This window comes from Physeter macrocephalus, chromosome 6 (genome assembly GCF_002837175.3).
Source record: "Physeter macrocephalus isolate SW-GA chromosome 6, ASM283717v5, whole genome shotgun sequence".
Classification (NCBI taxonomy): Eukaryota; Metazoa; Chordata; class Mammalia; order Artiodactyla; family Physeteridae; genus Physeter; species Physeter macrocephalus.
Genome location: NC_041219.1, coordinates 73131092 through 73156434, shown reverse-complemented (window position 1 = coordinate 73156434; position 25343 = coordinate 73131092). Strand labels below are relative to the sequence as shown.

Genomic DNA, 25343 nt, shown 5'->3' with positions numbered 1-25343 from the left:
CCTGATTTTATCATGCATCCAGAGGGGAACAGGTTGACTGACTCATGACAGCTACCTTTCGTGTGACCAGCATTTAAATCAGATGAAATTTGCTATGATTGAATATCCGTGTCCACTATTTAGGGGAAGCACTTACTAGGATCCAGGTACCTGGTGAGGTATCCCCACCTCCAAATCAGAGTGTACCTTACTGGTGGCTGCAGAAGTCAGTGAAGTTACCTCTGTCCAGCCCAGATAAACCCAGAAAAATCTCTTCCCTATCTCAGCCCCATGTGGTTAATGCATTCTTTCCTCAGCATATAGTATAATTTGTTTTGAGCTTTCTTAGCCATAATCACATCCCTGTTAAGCCTTCCTGAGATCACACCAAACGTCCTGGGCAGGATTTGTAAACAACCCTTATTTCTGCTTTTCTAATTATATTCCCTGAAAGTAACCTAACTAGATGAGTGAGTATTCATGCACTTCAAGCCTTGTGCCGTAATCAGATTTGATTTTCAAGAAAAGAATCTGAGGGGATGGATTCAGAAAAGAGGAGAATCCGAAGGGAGAGAGACATACATGGAGAGCAAAGAGAAGGAACAAGCGGGGTCAGCACCTAGAGACATATTGAATGTATCATCAGTTTCCTACTGCTAACTATAAACAAGTTACCACAGACTTAGCCGTTAATAACAATAAGAATGTGTTATCTTACAGTTCTAGAGGTCAGAAATCCTAAAATCAAGGTGGGGGCTGTTTTCCTTCTGGAGGCTCTAGGGGAGAATTCATTTCCTTGCCTTTTCCAGCTTCTGCATCCCTTGGCTTGTGACCTCTTCCATCTTCAAGGCCACAGCATAGCATCTTTAAATCTCTCACTCTCTTTGTGACTTCTGCTTCATAGTTAGGAGGATGTCTCTTTCTCTAAGCTAGGCAAAGAAAATAGGAATTGATGTAGATACATCTCTAGCCATACATGTTATGAACTGAATTGAATTATTTGCAGGAAGAAAATACGTTGTCTTCATTACTAGTGAAATTGTCATTTGGATAACTTTTTTGACTGTGTCATTGCTGAAGTGGTGACTCATTAGTCCAACTAACCCTATAACCCTCTGGTGACCCATGTAACTGAAACCCAAGGTGTTAACACACTAAGAAACCAAGTTCACATCTGCTCTTCCTGGGGATAAATTCCTTTCTCTGGAAATCCCTGGCAACTTTTTCTTTATTGTGTCAGTGGAATCATATTGCTAAGCTTGAGAAATAGGTATCTGGACCAACACTTCCCAAACAGGTCCACCAGGGAACACCACCTTGTAAGATGGGATGCTGGGAAGACAGTTGTTACCATGCTCAGTTAAGGCCCATGGAACACAGTTGTCACTACAGTTTAGGCCAGAAGAAGCTTGTCAGTGGGTCAGATCCGTTAAGGGCCACGTGTCGGGAAATCCGTTCATGAGGAAGTCCAAGGGAGAAACAAACATTTTTGTCAGAAACAAGTAGGTATGTGTGCTGGAAGGAGTAAATTATGGACTTCTGAGTATAACTTACACATTTCTTTATTGGCTAGTCCCACCTGTCTTCCCTTCTCTTTCGCTGCTTCTTTCCCCACTCTGTTTTTCACCCAGACTACTTACAGCTTACTAACCTCAAACGGTGGTTCAGGACCACTCCTCAGTTCTCTTACCATGTGACCCTGAGCTTGCTTGTTTACCAGTGGAGCCCTCACTATCCTCCTCCAACTTCGCTCCACCCCCACCCCCTTCTTAAAGCCAGGGGCTCTGTTGTATTTATCGCTCTATCCCCCATGCCTGACACAGGGCCTGGCTCAGACTGCGAACTCAATATTAGTTGAAATAACAATTAAATGAATGAATGATAGAATAAATGCAGTAAACTCATGTCACCTACTCATCAGTTATACTTGCCTTGGATCTTCTTCCTTCTAACCTATAACGAGCTGAGAGTTCCATTTTCGTCATTAATTTATAAACATAATAAATATGGTATTGTGCTACTTCTGGGCTTACAAAAATTTGACAAAATTCATATTAATATGAGTTCACAGGCCATCTGAGGAAAGAGATGCTAAAAGAGAAAATTAGGTAGATAATGCTAGTTGCCTATCCCATTCCCTTTCTTTTTTTTTTAGAAATGTTTTATGTCAGACACTGCCTTCAGTGAATGAGCTCCTCCTTGGGGGGACATGAGCTTTTTTTTTTTTTTTTTTAATTCATGTATTTATTTTTGGCTGTGTTGGATCTTTGTTGCTGCTCGTGGGCTTTCTCTAGTTGTGGCGAGTGGGGGCTACTCTCCGTTGCGGTGCGCGGGCTTCTCATTGCCCTGGCTTCTCTTGTTGCGGAGCACGGGCTCTAGGTGTGCGGGCTCAGTAGTTGTGGCACGCAGGCTCTAGAGTGCAGGCTCGGTAGTTGTGGCACACAGTCTTAGTTGCTCTGTAGCATGTGAGATCTTCCCGGACCAGGGCTCGAACCCATGTCCCCTGCATTGGCAGGCAGATTCTTAACCACTGCACCACCATGGAAGTCCCTCCCTTTCTCCACTTCTTTCTTAGTAATAGAAACCTGATTTTGTGCCCAGTGAGAAGTTTTCTTTCACAACCTTCCTTGCAGATAGGGGTTACTAAGTGTTAACCATGTGGATATGGGCCTTCCAGGAAAACTCATTTGTGTGTCCTCATTTATGAGCAGGGCTGACTCAAGCACTATTCTTGCCTGAAACACAGATGTAATAGCTGGAGTTACAGCAACAATCTTGTGATATCAAGGCTACCTTTGAAGCCTGAAGTCATATACTAAAATTTGTATAAATGGCATCATTTAAAGTTATTCAGCCTATCTTACCAAGCCTGCATTTAGTCACTGTTACTGACAAGTTTGGAAGGCAAAAAAAATCATCTCTCCTCTTCTCTTCAGTATACGTGTGTAGAAAGCAATTAAATGTGGTTTCCTTCACCATTCCTAGTGAAAATCTTGTACACATACTGAAACACTGCAAAAATCTATAAATATTGTGATTTATTTGGCCCACATAAAGGGCCTTTTTAGAAACAACCAACAGCTCTCAGATCTGTAGGAATTTTTAATTTAATGATAGTTTCTTGTTAAAAAGATAATAAAATGTTTAGAGACCAAATCATAAATAACTCCTTAAAGGACCCTCCAGTAATTTGATGGAGCAGGAGGGTGATGAAAATTTTATTATGTTAAATAGCGAAGTACAGTATAGAAAGAAAACAACGCATAAACTATAAATGGAAACTATAACAGATTTTACCAAAAGGAATAAATACAAATATATTCAGAAATAGGATTTAAAATATGATTGACTTCTTATTTAGGCAGAAGTTTTTTGAGAGGATAATCCCATGAAAATGAAAGTCTTGGTTTTTTAATTGTAGGCTAGAAGAATGGATTTAGTCAGCTGAGATTAACTATGGGGGGACTCCACAAGAGCCTATACTAGGATCCGAATACTGGGGAAAAACAGTGAATGTCATGCCTGATGTTAATAAGTTGCATCTTTGTAAATACGTGCAGTAAAATCTGGACTGTCTGGCATTCTTTCCACCTGAATGCCACTCACCAATCTCCCTGCACTTCTCTAATGCTATAATTGAGGTTTATAATGATATCCCCAGTATGACTGCTGAATCATAGCAGAAAGATTAAATTATCTTCTGCTTTGCCTTTATATGTTTCATTATATTTTTATTAATTGCAAACTGGAAATCTGATCTGTTTATAACACTGCTGGATTAACCAGAGCCTCGTTATCAGGGACCCAATCATCCACAGTAACAGAGTTTATAGTTCTTGGAGGGAAAACAACCCAACAACTGATTTAAAATGTGAGATTTATATGATCATAGTAAGAATAATTATTATAAAATAATTTAGAATCATCCAGCCACATTTGAAAGAATTGTAACAAATGTATTGATTAATAATAAATGCTACACATCTAATTCTTTTAATAAGTATAATAACATATTCTGTAGAAAGAGAAAAATTACCTTTGAGTATGAATAAGTAAATCTTCATTTAGGCGTAGGCCCAGGGATATTATAAATTGAGTTGCATTGTATGTCCAAATTTGGCTTAGGGTCCTGTCAAGCTGCTCCTCTTCTCACCCTTGGTTTTCTCAGGGATGTATTGCTCTGGTGACAATAAAGGACCTCTAATAAACATGAAATGAGCATGTATCTTAGATCAGGTTCTCTGGAAGCAGAGCCTGAGACAGGGATTCTTGTGCAAGTGACTTATTGAGGGTGTGCCTCAGGAGAAGGGGAACGAGGGAGGTAGCATAGGGTAAGGGGGATAAAAGCAAAGAGAAGACAAGGCCTCAGCTGGAGACCAGTTTTAGCATGATCCTGTGGGGAACTCTAGAGCAGGAATTGGACCAAAGAGTTGGTCCCTTGGGGCAAAGAGACTGGCCTTTTGCACTCCTATTATCAGTCACTCATTGGCTGTAGGTTGGTGGTAACCCCTAAGGCAAGGTACCTCCCGTTCCCCCCAAGGGCAAAGGTGGTTCTCTGAGAGAGAGGCAGCTGCATTTAGCAACCAACACTCACAGCAGCTAGGAATGCACATACTGGCCCAAGGAAGGGATCTGAGAAGGGTACCGACAGCACGCATGACACATCATATATGGATAGGTTAGAGCTCCACACCCAGCCCTTAAGGATCCTGTAACAACTGAAGCATACTACTAAAAGTACTGCAGAGACCAAGTACCACGTGCAGCCTTGTCTCTAAAGGAAAGTATGCTTAGGGCACAGCTGGGGATGTGCGGAGCCCATCTCTTCTTCCAGCACAGGCGTGGGAACTCCCTCTCTCCTCACCTACCTTTCGTGCCAAGCAGTGGCAGCTGGTGGTCGCTTCCGTGACTGAGGCGAAGTGCCCAGTAAGGAAGGAACTAAGGATGTTAGGAAAATTTAGGATAGATCCAGACAGGCTGGGATGGGACAAGGGGACCTTTGGACTAAGGCTTATGTCTGAGGCCACTTGCTAACCTCCCCCTTTGTTCTCTTCCACTGGCCCTAGAAATGTACTTGCTTGCTTATCTTTCCTCTGTCAGTCCCTCAGCTGCCCACTAGGGTTTCTGTTTCCCCTGGCCGCTGGAGCTGTTTGTCTGTCTTCAAACAGCTTTTCCGCCACTCTTTTTATTTTTTTAAAATTATAGTTGATTTACAATTTTGTGTTAGTTTCAGGTGTACAGCAAAGTGATTCAGTTTTATATATATATATATATATTTTTTTTTTTTTCCTCAGATCCTTTTTTCCACCACTCTTAATATAACAAACATTCAACTTCAGCTTTGCAACACCTTCTGATAGTTTGACGGCTGGGTGTGGGTGTGGGGAAAGGGAATAGAGTAAAAATCCTTCCCATGCTGTTCCCCTTCCTAAATTTAGCCCCATGAGCCAGGTGTAGCGTGGGTGCTACTGGTGGGTCTTTGGGAAAAACAGAGGCCATGCTGTTGATTCACCTGCATTTCAGGGGAGCACCCAAAGGCTGTCCTGGGAGGTGCTGGGTGAAGGCTCTGGGGTACAGTGTGGGAGTGAAGGGGGTAGAGAGCTCCAGAGGAGATACACGTGTGGGCAGGTGGTACAGGAGCAGGGACAAGGCTGTGCATGGTGTTCCTCTAGCAAACTTGGGCACTTTCCTTCTCTCTCCTGGTCCTTCGGCCCCAGACCTTCCACTGAAGACACCAGTTTAGACTAATGGAAGATACATTGACACCTGAGACTAGGTGAGTGTGAGGCAAGAGTGCAAAATACTGGCTATTATAGGCTCTGAAGGAAGGGAGGAAAATCATAATTTTTTTTTTTCTAATCTGGGAAAGGAAGAGATGTTCCCTTTACCCTAAGGCTGGGGTAGAAATAAATGACTTCCCAGAACTACTGACATTGAGATTACAAATAGTACCACTTTGGCTGGAATCAGAACATTTTCTAATACTGTACTCAAATAAGTAAGGGGTCCGGGTGGCCTCAGCAGTACAGCCCACACGGGTGCCGTGTGACACGGTGGAAGGCAGGGTGGGCAGGTTAAGACATTAATGGTGTCATCGTCTTATGCCTGACATCTTCCAGGAGAGACCCTTCCCTTCCTGCTGCTGCCCTTCAGCCTATGTGGGGATTCCAGTCTTCCTGACCTGTATGGGGGGTAAGGCAACCCATTTAAGTAAGAGAACTTTAAAAGAACTCTAAAGCTCTTTTCTCAGAAAGTTTGGGAAGATACCAAGACAGATTTTGGTTCAAGTTCTGATTCGAGGCCTTAGTTTTCTTATCTGCAAAAAATAAGGGGTAGGGGCTTCCGTGGTGGTGCAGTGGTTGAGAATCCGCCTGCCGATGCAGGGGACACGGGTTCGTGCCCCGGTCCGGGAGGATCCCACGTGCCGCAGAGCGGCTAGGCCCGTGAGCCATGGCCGCTGAGCCTGTGCGTCCGGAGCCTGTGCTCCGCGACGGGAGAGGCCCCGACAGTGAGAGGCCCGCGTACCAACAAAAAAAATTAAAAAAAAAAAAAAAAAAAAAAAAAAAAAAAAGGGGTAGAAGAGAAGAGGATAGTATTAGTAGCATGTAAAGACTTACCGTGATTAACTGGAATAATGTGTGTAAAGCGTTCAGCACAGTGCCTGGTACATAAGTGTTGTTGTTGCCATTATTATTATATTATCATCATCATCTACAGGCTTGTAGGTGAGAATATACTTTAAACAAAGCCAATAATTATAATTTTCCGATTCAGTATACTCTGTGCCAAACATTGTTCTAAATACCTCTCATATAATAACTTTTTTAATACAACAACCCTATCGGGTATACTATTACACCCATTTTATAGATTAGGAAGCCAAAACGGAGAGAGATTAAGTAATTTACTCAAGAGTCCATTATTAGATAGCGACAGAGCTGGGATTCAAGCCCAGGAAGTCTGACTTCAAAATCTGTACTCTTTACCACTGTAATTAGAGTGAGGCAAGACTCACAAAGGGCTGAGAGAATGTAGCATAGAACTGGCAAAGGTTCAGGGTGCAGAGATTAAAATGGAATTGCAAACTGAGGTCTGGGTTAGGCCGGTGCCTTTCCCCTGGTGCCCGGAGCGTGCTGAGGGTGAGGGCTGAGGAGTGCGGATCAGGCAGCCCCAGCAGCATCACAGCTTCCTCGTCACGGACTGCTCCCCCAGCAAAATAAGTTAACCTACTATTGGAGAACGATTGATGTTTCCAAGTCAGTTTACAAGCAAATTGGGCATATCACCCACAGGTGAACTATGACTAAGACAACAGTGTGTATTTTCAAGGACATTCCTGGTCTTGCGTGTCTTTTACCAGGTAAGGGACCATCCTCGGAAATAGCCCAGTGAGTGCTAGTTTTTCTGCTTAATAAGCTTGTTCACCCTGGGGGAGGAAAATCATAATTTTTTTTTTTCTAATCTGGGAAAGGAAGAGATGTTCCCTTTACCCTAAGGCTGGGGTAGAAATAAATGACTTCCCAGAACTACTGACATTGAGATTACAAATAGTACCACTTTGGCTGGAATCAGAACATTTTCTAATACTGTACTCAAATAAGTAAGGGGTCCGGGTGGCCTCAGCAGTACAGCCCACACGGGTGCCGTGTGACACGGTGGAAGGCAGGGTGGGCAGGTTAAGACATTAATGGTGTCATCGTCTTATGCCTGACATCTTCCAGGAGAGACCCTTCCCTTCCTGCTGCTGCCCTTCAGCCTATGTGGGGATTCCAGTCTTCCTGACCTGTATGGGGGGTAAGGCAACCCATTTAAGTAAGAGAACTTTAAAAGAACTCTAAAGCTCTTTTCTCAGAAAGTTTGGGAAGATACCAAGACAGATTTTGGTTCAAGTTCTGATTCGAGGCCTTAGTTTTCTTATCTGCAAAAAATAAGGGGTAGGGGCTTCCGTGGTGGTGCAGTGGTTGAGAATCCGCCTGCCGATGCAGGGGACACGGGTTCGTGCCCCGGTCCGGGAGGATCCCACGTGCCGCAGAGCGGCTAGGCCCGTGAGCCATGGCCGCTGAGCCTGTGCGTCCGGAGCCTGTGCTCCGCGACGGGAGAGGCCCCGACAGTGAGAGGCCCGCGTACCAACAAAAAAAATTAAAAAAAAAAAAAAAAAAAAAAAAAAAAAGGGGTAGAAGAGAAGAGGATAGTATTAGTAGCATGTAAAGACTTACCGTGATTAACTGGAATAATGTGTGTAAAGCGTTCAGCACAGTGCCTGGTACATAAGTGTTGTTGTTGCCATTATTATTATATTATCATCATCATCTACAGGCTTGTAGGTGAGAATATACTTTAAACAAAGCCAATAATTATAATTTTCCGATTCAGTATACTCTGTGCCAAACATTGTTCTAAATACCTCTCATATAATAACTTTTTTAATACAACAACCCTATCGGGTATACTATTACACCCATTTTATAGATTAGGAAGCCAAAACGGAGAGAGATTAAGTAATTTACTCAAGAGTCCATTATTAGATAGCGACAGAGCTGGGATTCAAGCCCAGGAAGTCTGACTTCAAAATCTGTACTCTTTACCACTGTAATTAGAGTGAGGCAAGACTCACAAAGGGCTGAGAGAATGTAGCATAGAACTGGCAAAGGTTCAGGGTGCAGAGATTAAAATGGAATTGCAAACTGAGGTCTGGGTTAGGCCGGTGCCTTTCCCCTGGTGCCCGGAGCGTGCTGAGGGTGAGGGCTGAGGAGTGCGGATCAGGCAGCCCCAGCAGCATCACAGCTTCCTCGTCACGGACTGCTCCCCCAGCAAAATAAGTTAACCTACTATTGGAGAACGATTGATGTTTCCAAGTCAGTTTACAAGCAAATTGGGCATATCACCCACAGGTGAACTATGACTAAGACAACAGTGTGTATTTTCAAGGACATTCCTGGTCTTGCGTGTCTTTTACCAGGTAAGGGACCATCCTCGGAAATAGCCCAGTGAGTGCTAGTTTTTCTGCTTAATAAGCTTGTTCACCCTGGGTGAGTCCCTTTGCCTTCCTGGACCTTTCTAAGGTGGAGGCGTGGTCTGACAGAGGTCTTTCCTCTTCCACTGTTCCGTGTGTACCCTCCGTGTGTTTATTCCAAGAGGGCCGGACATCCAGGTGGGGCTGCATTGTTCTTACAGCAAGGGCTTCTAGAATTACCTTATATGTCCCATCTAGCTCTAATATTCTGAATATATGCATCATAAATTGAAATAATTGGTGTCACTGAAAGAGAAGAGACATGGCAGAATAGGCTTGCTCCAGCTTCTAATAATGACCCAAACAGCAGTTCAAACATCCAACTAAAAAATCCAGGAAAAAAAAAATTGAGTTAGGCTTAATTTGTACCACGATCATAATATTCAGTGAATAAAATTCTGTTATTTATTTTTTACCTTATTCTGTGACTTCACTCGTAGCATTCAATTTATATATTGATTTCTAAGCATTGGTTTCCAAAAAAGTCATTATCCTGTGAGCAATATGGGCCACTAGAGCTTTATAACAAATAAATGGACGAAGAGTGGATGCCCTATGAAGAAATAGCCTCGTGTTACTTGTTGCCCTCAAAACTGGGACGTCCACATACGAATAGGGGTCACGGCAGCATGTCAAACTGCAGAAAAAAACTGCATAATACTTCAGTGATTCTAGGCAGAAGTAGATAATCAATTCAGCCCCAGGTAGCTTCAGAGAGCAAGTCAAAAGAAGGAAATCTTTTCATTCTCCTTAGGGCAGAGATGTTTTTTGGTTCTGTGTTTTAATTTTAGCACCTGCTGTTCCCTAGGGAAGTGCTGGTTAAAACAAAAACCACTGTTTATTAGAACCAAGTGTCAGAAATTAATCAAAGATGAGTAGCATGTCAGTTTCCCTACTCCTGTAATAAAAGAATAATTGTGATTGTACTCTGGGGGTCCGTGTAGGTAAGGGGTCTAGTTCTGTCTGGCCATTTTATGTAGAAGCAAATAAGGGGATAAAAAGGAGTTATTAAAAACAAAAAGCGAAACAAGCAAGACAAAATGAAATATGGGAGCTAAGATTCCAGTCCTTGGCAGTCAACCCCCAGGCCTGGGTGTTATGCAGAAAAAGGACACCGTTGGAGACCCCATGGCAGTGTCAGTCAAGGCAGGTGATTTTAATTTCTGTTTTCCTAATAGGCTGGAGCTGGAAAAGGGAAGAAGTGGTGATTTGGGGGAAGAACTACTTTGCACATAACAAATAGTTTACTGTGAGCACTTAAGGACATCCTTAGGGTATATTTTAGAGATGGTGAAAAATTCACATGAATGATTAAAATTCAAATTTCTAAAATTGAGGGAAAATAATTCTTATTTATTTATTATTTAGAATTATTTAATCATTCTAATTTCTTAATGTCAGCAGAAGGTAACATAGGCAGACGAGAAGGTGCATTGGGAGGTTACGTGGGTTTAAAGGAGGTCTGACAGGCTGCCCTACAGGACTCTAATCCTCCTAGGGCGAGGACAGCATCTTGGAGCGCTCTCCTCTTCTTTCAGACCTACTCTCCAGCAGCCAGTTCAGTAGTTACTGTGCATGTAAGAGGTGCTTGAGTGAGTCTTTGTTAGATAAATGAAAAGCAAATTAATGCACTTTTCAGAGCTCCCTTCAGAGACCCGAGCCTGAGTGAGGACAGCTATCAAAAGGATAGACTCTTTGAGAATGAAATATATTGAAGTCTTCTAATGCTGGTTGTCAGTTTCTAACCCTTCTTCATCCTCCTGGTTACTCTCACCTGCCCCCAGAGGACAGAGCCCTGTAGATGGCTCCAGGTAAACTGTGAAGTGAGTGGATTAGCATCTAGGGTGGGGCCGGTGGGTGGGGCTGACTTGGGGCAATTTATTTGATCTGTCTGGGCCTCAGTTTCTGCCTGTGGTGGTGACGGTGGTGGGGTGAACTGGGAGATCGGGATTGACCTACATACACTAATATGTATCAAATAGGCAACTAATAAGAACCTGCTGTCTAAAAAAATAAATAAAATTCAAAAATTAAAAAAAAAAAAAAAAAAAAAAAGAATGTTTACCAAATAGAGTGATCTGTCCTAGAGTAGGCCCCAGTTCAAGGTAGCCTTTATCCTTACTCTTACTATTGAAATCAGAAGTTTCAGGTCAGAGGCTTGATCTTTTAGTGAGTTGCTTTCCCGAATCTGTCTCATGGTGGGACAGGGAGTCAAGTGTGAGACCAGAAACCCAGCTTCTGAGGAGCGGGAGGGAGGGCACTGATGCCCTGGTGATGATTCAGAAATGAGCAACGGTACCAGGCGGGCCAATGTGAGACAGAAAAGTTTCTTCATGCGCTTATTTGTTTGTGTTTTGGGTCCATTCTGCTGATAAACCTCCTCACTCAGAGGTTATTACTGCAAATGAAAATTACTGGTAAACCAGTATTTTGGCATTAGCGTTCTGAGTGAGAGCTCCGGTGGCGGGGAGGGGCTGAGCCGTGGTTGAAGGGTTTCTTTGTGTTGACTGGGAAATGCCTGTCCATCACTTTGTAAAGTTGGCTGAGGGTCTTCAGGTTATAGTGGAAAACCGTAAGAGTCACATGGCAGCTTTTCCAAAAGTCTTTATTGCTGGAATTTCACCGGCTTCACGCCCATCCAAGCAGCCTCTGTCAGAAGGAACCAGAGCGGCTGTGACGTGTCTGTTCAGGGCAGTATTGCATAGGCGTGAAGCAGTAGCTCCATCTTCCCAAAACCCAGTAAAGTCCCCCGTCACGGCAAAGCTGAAGCTGAAAACACTTGAATTACTGCCTGTCGAGCTGGAAGGGGGTCTTAGAGCTCATCTCATCCAATCCCTTCGATTTCCGGTTGAGGAATCAAACCCAGAGATACCTGAGGACCTGCTCAAGATAACGCAGCTAATTAGGCTCCGAGTTAAGACTCAAGATGGCATACGAACAAACACTTGTATTTATTAAACGTCATTTCAATTCCTTGTCTCATAAACTTGTATCTCTCTGCAAAATACTTAAGACAACAATAGCTGGGATAAGAGAAATTTGTGAAATTGTGTCAACATGTTTGGGGTTGTCTTCATATTCTCTGAAACCACAAAAGGCATTTGATTAAATAGTTTGCAGCCAATTTGAGAATTTGTATTTATTTTCAAATGGTGCTTTCATTTTCAGAAGTTAAATCATTTTTTCGTACTCAGGCTTCAAAAAGTCTGGGTGGGCTTTCGATACCCATGGCGATGGTTCCTTATTGCCAGAGCCACTGTTAGACCAAGTACTGCTTGGAAGGCAATTCGAGGCAATTTCAGAGGAGCCCCATGTCATGTCTCTCTGATTATAGTACGTGTGGTTGTCAAGCGAGAGAAACCACATCCCTTGGTGAGCTCCGCAATCAGTGGGCTGTGAGCAGTCAGTCAGCCTCACGGGGAACAGCCTTCCGCTGTACTTAAGACACAGGACTTACCCCCGGATCAAGCTGCTCAAAATTGCCTTTTTACTCAAGATGAAGCATTTCAGAAGTCATGTTGTACGCAGTAGGGGAACTATTAAGTTGTAATGAAATAGAACAGCTAGAAAGAAGAAAACAAATGTGTACTTCAAAGATGCAAAGGAGTGTCTTCATCAGGGCCCTGTTCAGATGTATCTTTTCTGCCATGAAGATTCTTCTGATTTTCATTTTGATATGTTTTCCTTTTCTTAATTTTAAACCACAAACTCTCCTTGTGCCAATTAACAAAAAATGAAATAGAAGTCAGTCACTCCCTAAATTCCTCTTAGATCGCGAACATTCTTTCTCTAGCTGTGGTTGCTTGCGGGCTGCCTCTTCTAATCCGAGACCCTCACTGCAGGCAGTAATCATATTCCTGGAGATGGGGGTCAGGGAGACTCAATCCCAAGTTGTCCCCATCCTTGCCCCCTGAGAGATCATGCCTGTGTCAGTCTTGGTTCCTTTCTTCCACCCTCATCTTTGTCTTTCCCTCTGTTTAGCTCTTTCTTTATACCTTGTAGACTAGAGACATGAGCATGTGAGATTTTTCCTCCCTTCCCTTCTCTTTCTTGGTTACCTTATAGACTTCTCTCCTCCTACACCTCTGTTCATTATATTCTCCCTCCCATTTTGTTCCAAAAATCTACCTGTAATGCATGGCTGATAAGCATATTCATTTTGCTTATGATTAACCTCAAAGGAGGAAAACACATTTTGGTGTGTTTTCAAACTGAAGAACCACTGCCAGAATACGTCTGAAAGTTCGCTTTGACTTTGCATTAAAGTATTCGTTTCCCACTCCCCACGGCCCTCACCTCGTCCTTCTCTAATTAAACTTAATTTCCATATTAAAAATATTTTTTAAAATTATTTCCAGCTCACGTTTTGAGTGCTACACTACCGTGCTGCGTTCCACTGCCTTTTCAATGCAGATGTACCACAGGAGGTAAATGAGCCCTTTTGAAGTAATTTTGGAACCTGGCCATTTTTAGAACATTGTTTCTATGAGAAAATGAATTCCCAGCTTTCAGAACATGATTTATTTTAAGTTGGGTATTTCCTCTCTGTGTTTGGTACAAAAAAAATCTTTTTGACGTGGTGACATAAAATCAAAGAGAACTGACTTGGTTTTTACCTTGTTGAATATTTTCATAATAGAAAAAAAATAACCTGTTTATTTCTTACATTTTATTGTGTTTTGTATAACGTTCTAGAGACCTTGAAATGCATGTTGTTGGTAATTCATAATTTTTCATAACCAGAGATATGCGGAGACTGCAGTTGTACACCGTTTCTGTTTTTCCCCTCTTCCTGGGCACATGGAGAGACTGTATTTTCCAGTCTGCCTTGTAGCTAGGTGTGGCCATGGGAGTGGGTACTTGCCAATGGAATACGAGTACAAGTGATTCGAGGAACTTCTGCCTCATCTTCTTAAGAGGATCTCCCTGGCCTGAGACTCCCTCTCTTTCCCCCACGTAGCCACCTAGACCAGAGCAACCCTGCAAGCCAACTGTGGATGGCAGAGTTATTGCCAGCCTGGGTCCCCAGTGACTGGCTGGAGCAGGACTGCCCACCAAGCTGGGGCACTTGTCTTGCACTGTTACCTGGGAGACAAATAAACTTCACTGTTCCTTGAGCCACTGCATTTTGGGGTGCTTTTTCTTACAGCAGCTTAGCCTACTCTATAAAACTACTACAAAAATTATTTTACAAGATGTCCTATTGTAAAGTATTTTACCAAAATATACTGAATAATCAAAAACTACATAAGCAAAAAGTAATTTTCTTCCAAAAACAAAACTCTAGACATTTTTTTTTGATTCTGCTAGTGTATTTCTCTATATATTAAGAAATGGATAAGGCTAATTTAATCCTCCATTCAAACATAAAAGTCTGTTTACCGAAGCCAGACATGTTTTCCAAAGAGTTGTTATTTGAAAGGGGTAATATGTTCTGGCCTGCATTATATCTATTAAAGGAAAACAAGTAAAAGAATACCCACCTCAGAAGCACATTTCTTTGATATAGTATCCCATAATAATCCCATTTTAATTAGGGCCAAATTCTGCTTATGATCAAATGCAGTCTCAAGAAACAAAATTCTTCCAGGGTCACTTTATAATACAATAGTGAAAGAAGAATAAAGCAAGGTTAACATCATTGAATTTCAAAAAAAAAATTATAAATTGGAATGAGGGTAGAATCACACACATATTCATGGTTTATTTTTTATACCACAATTGGTGTCATATTTAATGGTACTTCTTTGCTGAATATTTTTGTGTATTTGTTGGTTGCTTTGTTTTTCTCACAAAGTAAAGTAACATTTGTAATTTAGGTTTTCCGTAAAGTTCTTCCATTAGAATATATATTAACAAGATAATCTAAAATATGAAAGTGAAAATAAATAGTGCCAGATTGGCCCATGGCTAAAAAAACAAACATCTAAGCTCTGAACGAAGTAGGGATGAATTCATTCCTCAAAATCCTAAAACGGGAGAGGTAGGAAAAGGGGTTACGAAAGAATCTACGACCTTAATAACATTAAAAAAACTAAGTGAATATTACAGTATTCTTCGTAGAACTCAGAACTCTGGGTGAATTCTGAGACAAAACATTTAAGAGGATAAAATAGGCATTAGCTATAGGAAAATAATCCATTCTCTATGTACATATTTTTAACTAGTAGCAAATTCATCTCACTTTATTTTTTAAAAATTTTCTTTTGTTTTGTTTGGCCACGCTGCACAGCTTGCAAGATCTTAGTTCCTGGACCAGGGATCAAACCCGCGCCCCCTGCAGTCGAAGTGGGGAGTCTTAACCACTGGATCGCCAGGGAAGTCCCACTTTTTTTTTTCTTTAAATGCAATACTGGACTTTAACTCTGTCTGCCAGTATCAAGATTTTGATAATTGTAATCTAGATCTTCTTTACTCATACGATGATGTCTACTTCAACCTTAAACGGACATCTGTGGAACTTTGCTCTAGTAAACATTGCTTTCCCTCTTCCACCAGTTCCTGGCTGCCTGACATAACCAGCCATCAGACTGATGAGAGAACGTGCTTATAGCGTTCTGTAAGGGGGATAGAATGCAATATGGATAGAATGCAGTATGGGATAGAATGCAATATGGATCATAGGTCTGAAAAGCATCAAGATTCTTAGGTTTTCTACTTCTCGGTTTCTGTGTTTAAAAATATAAACCCACAGGGACTTCCCTGGTGGTGCAGCGGTTAAGAATCTGCCTGCCAATGCAGGGGACACGGGTTCGATCCCTGGCCCAGGAAGATCCCACATGCCGCGGAGCAACTAAGCCCGTGCCTCACAGCTACTGAGCCTGCGCTGTAGAGCCCGTGAGCCACAACTACTGAGCCCACGTGCCGCAACTACTGAAGCCTGTGCACCTACAGCCTGTGCTCTGCAACAAGAGAAGCCACTGCAATGAGAAGCCCGCGCACCACAACGAAGAGTAGCCCCCGCGCGACACAACTAGAGAAAGCCCGCACACAGCAACGAAGACCCAACGCAGCCAAAAAATAAATAAATAGAGTCTTGGTCCAAAGAGTCGTCTAATGCTGGCTTTAGTGCTATTCAACTCTACGACAGATCCAAGCTGGGCCTCAACTTCCTTATCTGGACGTGGGAATACTTTATTAATATTTGTTTTTCCTAAGCCCACTCTAGAAGAAGTCTGTACCTGCAGGAAATTACACGGCACACAACTCTTCACTTAAAGCAAAAATAAAGACAGCCTTAAAGAGGAAACAGTATCACAATGGGGAGGGAGGAGTAAATGGCTGAGGAGCATGTGACTGTGGCATTGCCTCCGGGATGGGTCAGCCGGTCGGAGGGCCAAATCCAGCCTGCTGCCTGTTTTGTTAAGAGCTAAGAAAGACTTTTTTTTTTTTTTTTTTTTTTTTTTGCGGTACGCGGGTCTCTCACTGCTGTGGCCTCTCCCGTTGCGGAGCACAGGCTCCGGACGCGCAGGCTCAGCGGCCGTGGCTCACGGGCCCAGCCGCTCCGCGGCATGTGGGATCTTCCCGGACCGGGGCATGAACCCGTGTCCCCTGCATCGGCAGGCGGACTCTCAACCACTGCGCCACCAGGGAAGCCCGACTTCTCCATTTTTAAATGATTTTTTAAAATTCCAAAGAAGAAGAGTATTTTGTAATACATGAAAATTTTATGAAATTCAAATATTAGTGTCTATAAATAAAATTTTATTGAAACACAGACATGCCCTTCCATTTATGTGTTGTGGCTGCTTTCACACCACAACAGCGAGAGTTCAGCAGTCATGACAGAGACTGTACAGCCTGCAAAGCCTAACACATTTACTAGCTGTCCTTTATAGAATTAGTTTTGCAAACCTTCCTCTAGAATGTTCAAGGTAGAAATGTCCAATGGCAGGTGGAATTTAGATTTTTGGAATGATCCACAAGAAGCAGTAGTTTAAAAGGTGGGAGTTGAGGAAGTCAAGAAGAGATTGGAGAAAAGAGGTCTGGAGAAAGCACCTGTGGAAGATGACTTTGATAAGTTGGGAGAGGAAGGAATCCCTGAAGGGAGGAAAGAAGGCGCAGGTAGAACACGGTGGGTGTCCCAAAAGCCAAGCAAGGAGTGAGTTGGTGACAGCAGACATGTCAGAGAGATCAGGTAAACTTAAGATAAAGCAGTTCATTGGATTTGGTGACTAGAGGTCATTGGTGGCCCCCAAGAAAGCGATTTCTATGAAACTGTGGCATTTGCCAGTTTTCAAGAGGTCCAGGAGCAAACAGATTTGCCCTGGAAAGGAGACCAACATTTGTCTGCTTGCTTGCTTGTTGTTTTTCATAGAATACTGAGAGTGTTTGTAGGCCTAACAGAAGCATTCAAGAGATGGAGATGAAGAGAGGAGACAGAGAGCTGAGGAAAGGAATGGAGAAAAGGTTGAAGGGATGCCTAAGTTGAATATAGAGGGGGCACAGCTCCCTCTGAAACAATGAGGAAGAAAAGAGTGGACACACAAAGAAAATTTGAAGGGGGAGGCCAAAAAGGGCGTGATAACATTAAGTGGCAAGGTTAACTACATAGAATAAGGAAGCTGGAATAGCAACGGGGCATTTCCGGAGGGTAAACCAGTAACCATCGTGCGTGAAGCTGTACAAAGTCCACTGGAGTGTCTGAAAGGACTGCTGAGGAAAAGTATTTGATATGGTTTTGGAGTCTTTCCCAAAAGTTTGGTAGCTTAGGTGTGGAGATAGAAAAGAAGTTGAAAGAGGCTAAGATTAACATGAAAGACTCCAGAAAAGGTAACACGTGGAATGACTGTTCAAGAAGACAGTGTTGAAACAACTTGTCCTGGAGTCCAGACTGGTTGGTAGAGCAAGGGAAACCGGAGGGAACTTGACCAGCTAGGATTAGAAGGAAGACTTAAGAAAGAAATGAGACTGAGGTGTCATTTCTGTAAGGTGAAGGAAGTACAAAAGACAGAAATCAGTGAAGATAAAATCAGAAAGGAGGACTTCTATCATCACTATCACCAAATGAAAGATCTTGGGATATTGAAAAGAAGGTGTAAGATCTAGCTGTCATGGGGACTATGGGAATCTCAGAAGAAATCTGAAGATGCAGCTGCTTTATCCTGGAAGGCTCTTGTTCCTCAAGGTTTCTTGTCCATGTATGCGTCCCAGGGTCTTGTAGGTGGAAGGTGATCAGAGACCAGATAAGTGATGTCTGAGCTGTTTCCAGTGGGAGTAGATCACAGAGAAAAGCCTTAGCCAGAGAATCTTAACTTGAACCTAAGGGGTTTAGTTGAAACTGAGTAGTCCTTTGGAATGGAGCTGAACAATGACTCAACTCATTGACTTTGGCTCACTGGGCACCCTTTCCCTCCCTCCCAGGGAAACTGAGATTGAATGAATAATAGCTGTGAAATGCTCCTTTGAGAACAAGACTCCTACACACCAATAAATACTAACTGCTTTTCATTACAACTTAAGTGAATGACTTGCTTCCTCTCAAAATGCGTCATAATGAATGGCATGAGAAAGAATGACATTTCCCCAAAATGTTGCACATTAACACTAATTTATTATAGACTCATGAATGCCTATAAATTTTGTTGATTGAAAATTAATTTGCATCAACATTTGAGGAATGGAAGGAGGGAAGTTAATAAGTGCCTGAACCATTCAATTATTTGAAGTACCTAGACTTAGCTAAAATTTACTAAAGGATAATTTTAAAATGTATTCATCAAATTAAATAGTGACATTTGGGGGTCATTTGAAATGAAACACATCTTTTTTTTTTCCTCAGCTCCCATTTTGCCTCTTCTCCCCTTGCCCCTGGTCCCAATCTCCATCCCATCCTTGCTGCCCCTGGATATTCTTTCAGAGATTCGACAGTGGTAGGAAGGAAAATACTCACATATTCCAGAAAGCAAATAATTTCTTGGTCTTCATGACATAAGAATACTAGCTTTCCCACAGAGAAGCAAATTGGATAACAATTTTAGGATAATTGAATTGCTTGATGCTTTTCAAGTTGTTCGGAAACCAGTGCTGTGAAAACCAGTTTTTTTCAGTGCTACCTGTAGTTTCCTGTGGTAGGAGATTTTCTATTTACCCGTTAAAAACAAAACAGAGAGCAAAGGCTTGCAGATTTGTGAGTGGGTTTATGTTATACAGTGACTTCGAAAAAGAAAACTTGGTAAACTAAGTTAAACTGAGTTGCCCAAATTTTCAATAAGTTAGGTATAATAATTTGAGGTGGACAAAGAAAAATCTGTATAAAAGAGACCCATAGGTCCTAATTTTAAACCATTTGAGGGCCAAATGGTCACCCTTTTTCTCCCCTTTCTGGATGGAGATGGAGGGTATCAGGGCTTTCAGGTATGAAACCATTGATAATGATACCAAACAAAATGGTTGGTAATCACAAAGAGAGTAAGACACAAAAAGAAAAGTATCTGGGCAGAGACAAATCATGGAACTGAGCAGAAACTAGATGATGTTGGCCTCTGCTTCTGAACCTTGACCATGCCTCAGAATTACCTGGAGGGCTCGTAAAAATACAAATTGCTAGCCCCCCACCAACAGTTTCTGATTCAGTAGATCTGGGATAGGGCCTGAGAGTTTCCTTTCCACCAAATTCCCAAAAGATGCTGACGCTACTGTTTCTGGGACCACACTTGAAGAACTAAATTTAGGTTGATTTAGGGCAGTGTCTAGAGACAGAAAGAAGAAATAAGAAAGTATGGAAGACAATGAGGCGAGATAGAAGAAGGCAATTTATTGGAGGAAATTAAAGGAAAGAAGGAATCAAGACAACAGGTGATGACTAAATTAAAATTTAAAAAAGCAAAGGAAGGTAAACTTTAATTGAATGCCAAGCCCTGTGCTAGGCACTTTACATTCACATTCCTGCCAGGTAGGAAAAATAACATCCAGAAGAGGAACAAGATGTTCAAAAACTTGACAAATGTGAGTGGATAATGATGGCCATAGTAAAATAGCTTTGCAAGGTCAACACGGTTAAAACATGGTCCTGAGTTCTAAGCCACTTAAGAGATAGACAAGGAGAAAGATGGAGATCAGAATACCATACTTATTACTGGTTAAGGCTGGGGGGGGATGATGTGGCTGAGGGGTGCAGCAGCTGTGGGCTTCCCAGTGCCGCTGCTCAGAAACAGACTGGCCTATCGGGCCAGGCCAGGTGGACATATTTCCTCCCGTGGGGCCCTCCCCTTGGAAAATTTCCAACATGGAAGGTAAGACATGAATATGGGCATTACTGTGGCCATTCCTCAAGGAAGGAGAGCATGGCAGGGGCTGAGCTTGGCAAGTCCTATTTACTCTTCTCAAATTTACCATTCACATAATTTGCTTTTCATTCTCTGAGGCAGAGTGGTGAAAGGGTAAAGAGGTTGGGAATGTTACATGAGCTGAGGTCTCTCTAGATGCAAGGAAAAACATCAGGAGCCTGGAATAAATGTCCTCTCCCTATAGGCAGGCGAACCTAGCATAAAAGCAGACTATTTCCCTCTAAAGCCTGCTCCGTTTCAACGATTCTCTTGGGACTTCCCTGGCAGTCTGGTGGTTAAGGCTCTGGCGCTTCCACTGCAGAGGGCACGGGTTTGATCCCTGGTTAGGGAACTAAGATCCTGCCTGCCACACGGCGCGGCCAAATATATATATATATATATATATATATATATATATATATATATATGATTTTGTTGCTTCTCGAAAGAAAGCACGACAAAGATTGGGGAGTAGTAAAGAATCCCAGGAAGATGCAAGATGAAGGAACCAATACCGTATTTTGGTAGCATGGTAACTTGAATTACTGGTGCCCAACAACGGGATTGCCTGCAAGACTAAACACTGGAAGTGGGCCTGGCTGGTGGCTGGGTCAGTATCCCGAGGAGAGGCTGGTTGATCTAAATTTCACACGTGGCTTCCAAGTCTGCTTCTCTCTGTGGCCATTTTGACTAGTTTTCGTTTTCTGTATTGGAAAATGGCTCAAATTGACATTTGGACACATTTGGAAAGGCAAAAAGACGCTAAAGAGCAGGCTCATTCTACTTAAACAATGTGCAATCAGACTAATATTTCCAGTAGTCCAACCTGCTATGAGTCCTAATTCATCACATCATCAGAGGTTTGTGCTCCATGTCCGTAGAAGTGCAGAGCCTCTTCAGTTCTCCTTCCACCCTGTCGCTGCAGCGTCAGCTTGCGCTCCGGGAGTTTCCGCAGCCATGCGTACCGCCTCCTACGGTGGATGAGGGTGGGCTCTCACCACTTGACTTTCCAATGTGCTCGTGCTTAGTAGAGCACCTCCTTGGCACAGTGAAGGTTCTTTAAGTTGGACTTCGTTGAAATGCCCCTGGAGGCACATTTTAAAGCCGAGATTTTAATTACAGACCATTAACGACTGCTGCTTCTGTGTCTTTAATTGAGTACCGTATATATAGTTCTAGGGCCCTTGAGGATATTACCCCAACAGGTGAAGTTTTATGTGTTCAATGGATTTTTGTTGTTGCTGTTTAAGGGAAAATGTTTGAATTCCGATAATTCTTGCTAGGAACACAAAAGAGAAAGCAGAAGATGCCCAGGAACTCAATAATTGAGTGGATGAAGATGAATATAGGAAAAAAAAACAGCAGGAAAATGGTATCTGAACTGACTGAAGTCCGTAAAGTCCTAGAACCTTCACACCTTTTTATTACTCAAAGAATTCTATTTTTATTTGGCAAACCAGAGGGTGTATGTTAGTTTTATTATCTTATGGTTGGGATAATCAGCAAACTTAAACCTGAACTCAAACCTAAACCTGAACTCAGACCTATAGTTTCGTCAAAATTTTAGCTAAAAACGAGAGAAAAACTTAAAAAATTTCTCTTTCAGAAGTTCCAAACACCTATATAAAATTCTTAACACTGGGAAAAATTGTAAATTTACAAGTATTAGTTACCATAAATGAGTCTTCCTGATTATTTTCTTAACATGAGTAAAACGTCTTCAGAACTGTTTTCTCTTGAATATTCACTGCGGTGAATGAGTGTTCAGTGTAGTTTATAAATGATCGTTTAAACACAGAGATAGGAAGAAAATGAAGAAACCAAGCTTCTAGTCTACATTCTGCCATAAACCAGTGGTATGATCTAGGGGCCAGTTAATGTTCTCATGATTAAAATACCTGTTGTAGAGCATTCAGAGATATCTCATGAGGGTAAAAATGAGGTCATGTATACAAAGCACTGAAAAAAATTTAAAGTGTTATATGACTTTTAAAGTAATCAGCATCATTTTAAATGGACGAATAGCATAAACTGAAGATGTTTAGCTTAGGGAAGGTAAGACGGAAGTGTTAAAGCAGAAGTGTCTTCTTATACTTGAGAGCTGCTCAGTTGATCTGGAGGACAGACTTTAAAAGCGTGTGGAAATTGCAGTCCAGTAGTTTTCAGCATAACATAATAAAACAACTGTCTACAGCAGTGGAGTAGATGGTCTTGTGAGAGAGTGATCCAACTGTCCATGACAGCCTGCATGCCAAGTTCCTATACTGATTGTCAGAGATGCCTTTTGTGACATTAGCTGCTCTAATTTATTATTGGACCAAGAGCTCTCTAAAATCCTTTCCAACTTTCAGAGCCTTAGTTCCTGTGTTCATCTAAAAAACTAATCAATGAATTTTGTGGCAGTTGATTCTATTGATTATGTTTATATGACACGATACAATCAAGTGGAAAATATATTCACTTAGGTGTACCATGAAGATCCTAATGTGTTCTCCAGAGAACAGTGATATTTCTAGAGCATGGGAGGGCTGTATGCTTAGTGGGGATTCCTTAGCCCTCCCGCAAATGCCTTCACTAAGCAGCAGTGCTTTAAACAATCATTTGATGTTAGCAATAAAAATCCAATTGAAGATAGTATATACTATATTATACTGTATTCTTTTTCTTCACATGAGAAATACCTTTGGAATTTAAAATCAAGGAAAGTCTTTCTTTTTCTGAGGAACTAGAATATTTCCTTATTCCAGTAACAAAGCTTTGTAATTTAGTGAGCCCATTGTCCTAGCTGCTAGGAAGCTCAAAGCAGATTTGAAATAACCATGGCAACTCTGACAATTCTCAGAGTTGGCATGCTTACATTATCTCTTTTTCCCTTGGTCTGAATTTTCTTTCTCTTTCATAATGTTTTAAACTGTTACAATTTTTTTTAAAGATGGTCATACTTTTAAAGTAGTCACTGTAGATACCTTCAGTTGATTTTGCAAAAAAGTCTTTTATGCTCTTCTTTCTTTAGCCAACCTTGCTATTTTCCACATAGACACAGAAGCACAAACACAAACACACACACACACCAGTGTACTATTTTCTTCTTTTCAAAATATGCAGAAAATAAATTTAATAAAACACAGTAAATTATTTGCAGTTCTGAAGGGTTTGACCATCAAATAAATCTGATTATGTTCTCCTTGCAGATGATGCCATATTTACCTAAAGATCAGGATGGTTTGTTCTTCCTTAGTCTTCTAAGTGTTACAGAACCTGTGAAATATATTACTTCACTGTCCTCATGAAGTGTTTTAGTGATGGCCAGGAGGTTTCAGACAGTGAAGAATTTAGGACTTTTTTGAAGCTTATGACAAATGTTAATTTGAAGTTCAAAGATGCATAGTCTCTGCCAGTTTTTCTTGCCATTTATTTATTTATTCAAATTTTATTCCCGCACTCCTACCCACATTCCTGATGATAGCACTTAACCCTTTCATAAAGAAGCTTCCTTTTGTCTTTTTAAGCTCCCTTGGAGTCAACTACTAGATATCATGGACATTCTTTTGCTTTTTCAGAGAACTCTGGAAAGCCAGCAGCTTCCTCTTCATGTCCGAACCTGCCACTGGTCTAACATGGTAAGATTTTGTATTTCATTTTATTTTATTTTTTTTCGGTATGCGGGCCTCTCACTGTTGTGGCCTCTCCCGTTGCGGAGCACAGGCTCCGGACGCGCAGGCTCAGCGGCCATGGCTCACGGGCCCAGCCGCTCCGCGGCATGTGGGATCTTCCCGGACCGGGGCACGAACCCGTATCCCCTGCATCGGCAGGCAGACTCTCAACCACTGCGCCACCAGGGAAGCCCATATCTTGGCTATTTTAAATGATGCTGCAGTGAACATTGGGGTGCATATATCTTTTGGAATTAGTGTTTTGGTTTTCTTTGGGAAAATACCCAGAAGTGAAATTTCTGGATCATATGGTAGTTTTATTTTTAATTTGTTGAGGAAACTGCATACTGTTTTCCATAGTGGCTGCGTCAGTTTACAGTGCACAGGGTTCCTTTTCCACCATATCTTCGCCAACACTTGTTATTTGTTGTCTTTTTTGAATGATAGCCATTCTGACGGGTGTGAGATGGTATCTCATTGTGGTTTTGATTTGCATTTCCCTGATGCTTTGAGATGTTGAGCATCTTTTCATGTGTCTGTTGGCCATTTGCATACCTCCTTTGGAAAAATGTCTGTTCAGGTCCTCTGCCCATTTTTGAATCAGGTTGCTGGTTTGTTTGATGTTGAGTTGTATGGGTTCTTTGTATATTTCAGGTATTACCCATTATCACATATATCAGTTGCAAATACCTTCTTACACTCAGTAGGCTGCCTTTTCATTTTATTGGCGATTACGTTCACTAAGCGAAAGCTTTTAGTTTGATATTGTCCCATTTGTTTATTTTTGCTTTTGTTTTGCTTGCCTGAGGAGACAGATCAAAAAAATATACTGCTAAATCCAATGTCAAAGAAATTACTGACTATGGGTTTTTTTTTAAAAGGGCTTTTATGGTTTCAGGTCTTACATTTAAGTCTTTAATCCATCTTGAGTTTATTTTTGTATATGGTGTGAAAAAGTAGTCCAGTTTGATGCTTTTGCATGTAGCTGTCCAGTTTTCCCAACAACATTTACTTAAGAGTCTGTCTTTTCCAAGTTGTATATTTTTGCCTCCTTTGTTGTTGATTAATTGACCATATGAACTTCGGTTTATTTCTGGGGTCTCTATTCTGTTCCATTGATCTATGTGTCTGTTTTTCTGCCAGTACCATACTGTTTTGATTATTGTAACTTTGTAGTGTAGTTTGAAACCAGGGATGGTGATACCTCCAGCATTGTTCTTTCTCAAGGTCACTTTGGCTATTAGAGATCTTTTGTGTTTCCACACAAATTTTAGAATTGTTTGTTCTAGTTCTGTGAAAAATGCCATTGGGATTGCACTGAGTCTGTAGGTTACATAGGGTAGAATAGTCACTTTAACAATATTAATTCTTCCAATCCATGAGCACAGTGTATCTTTCCATTTGTTTGTATCATCTTCAGTTTCTTTCATC

General features: G+C 41.7%; 1 protein-coding gene across 1 annotated transcript in view; it reads left to right on the top strand.

The window, feature by feature from the left end:
- LMNTD1 (lamin tail domain containing 1) overlaps nt 1-25343 on the top strand; it is a 468403-nt gene that overhangs the window by 2538 nt on the left and 440522 nt on the right. The window contains exons 3-4 of the mRNA XM_055085516.1: nt 13351-13419; nt 23820-23879. Coding sequence (XP_054941491.1) covers nt 13351-13419; nt 23820-23879 — 129 coding nt within the window. The remainder of the gene's footprint in view (nt 1-13350; nt 13420-23819; nt 23880-25343) is intronic.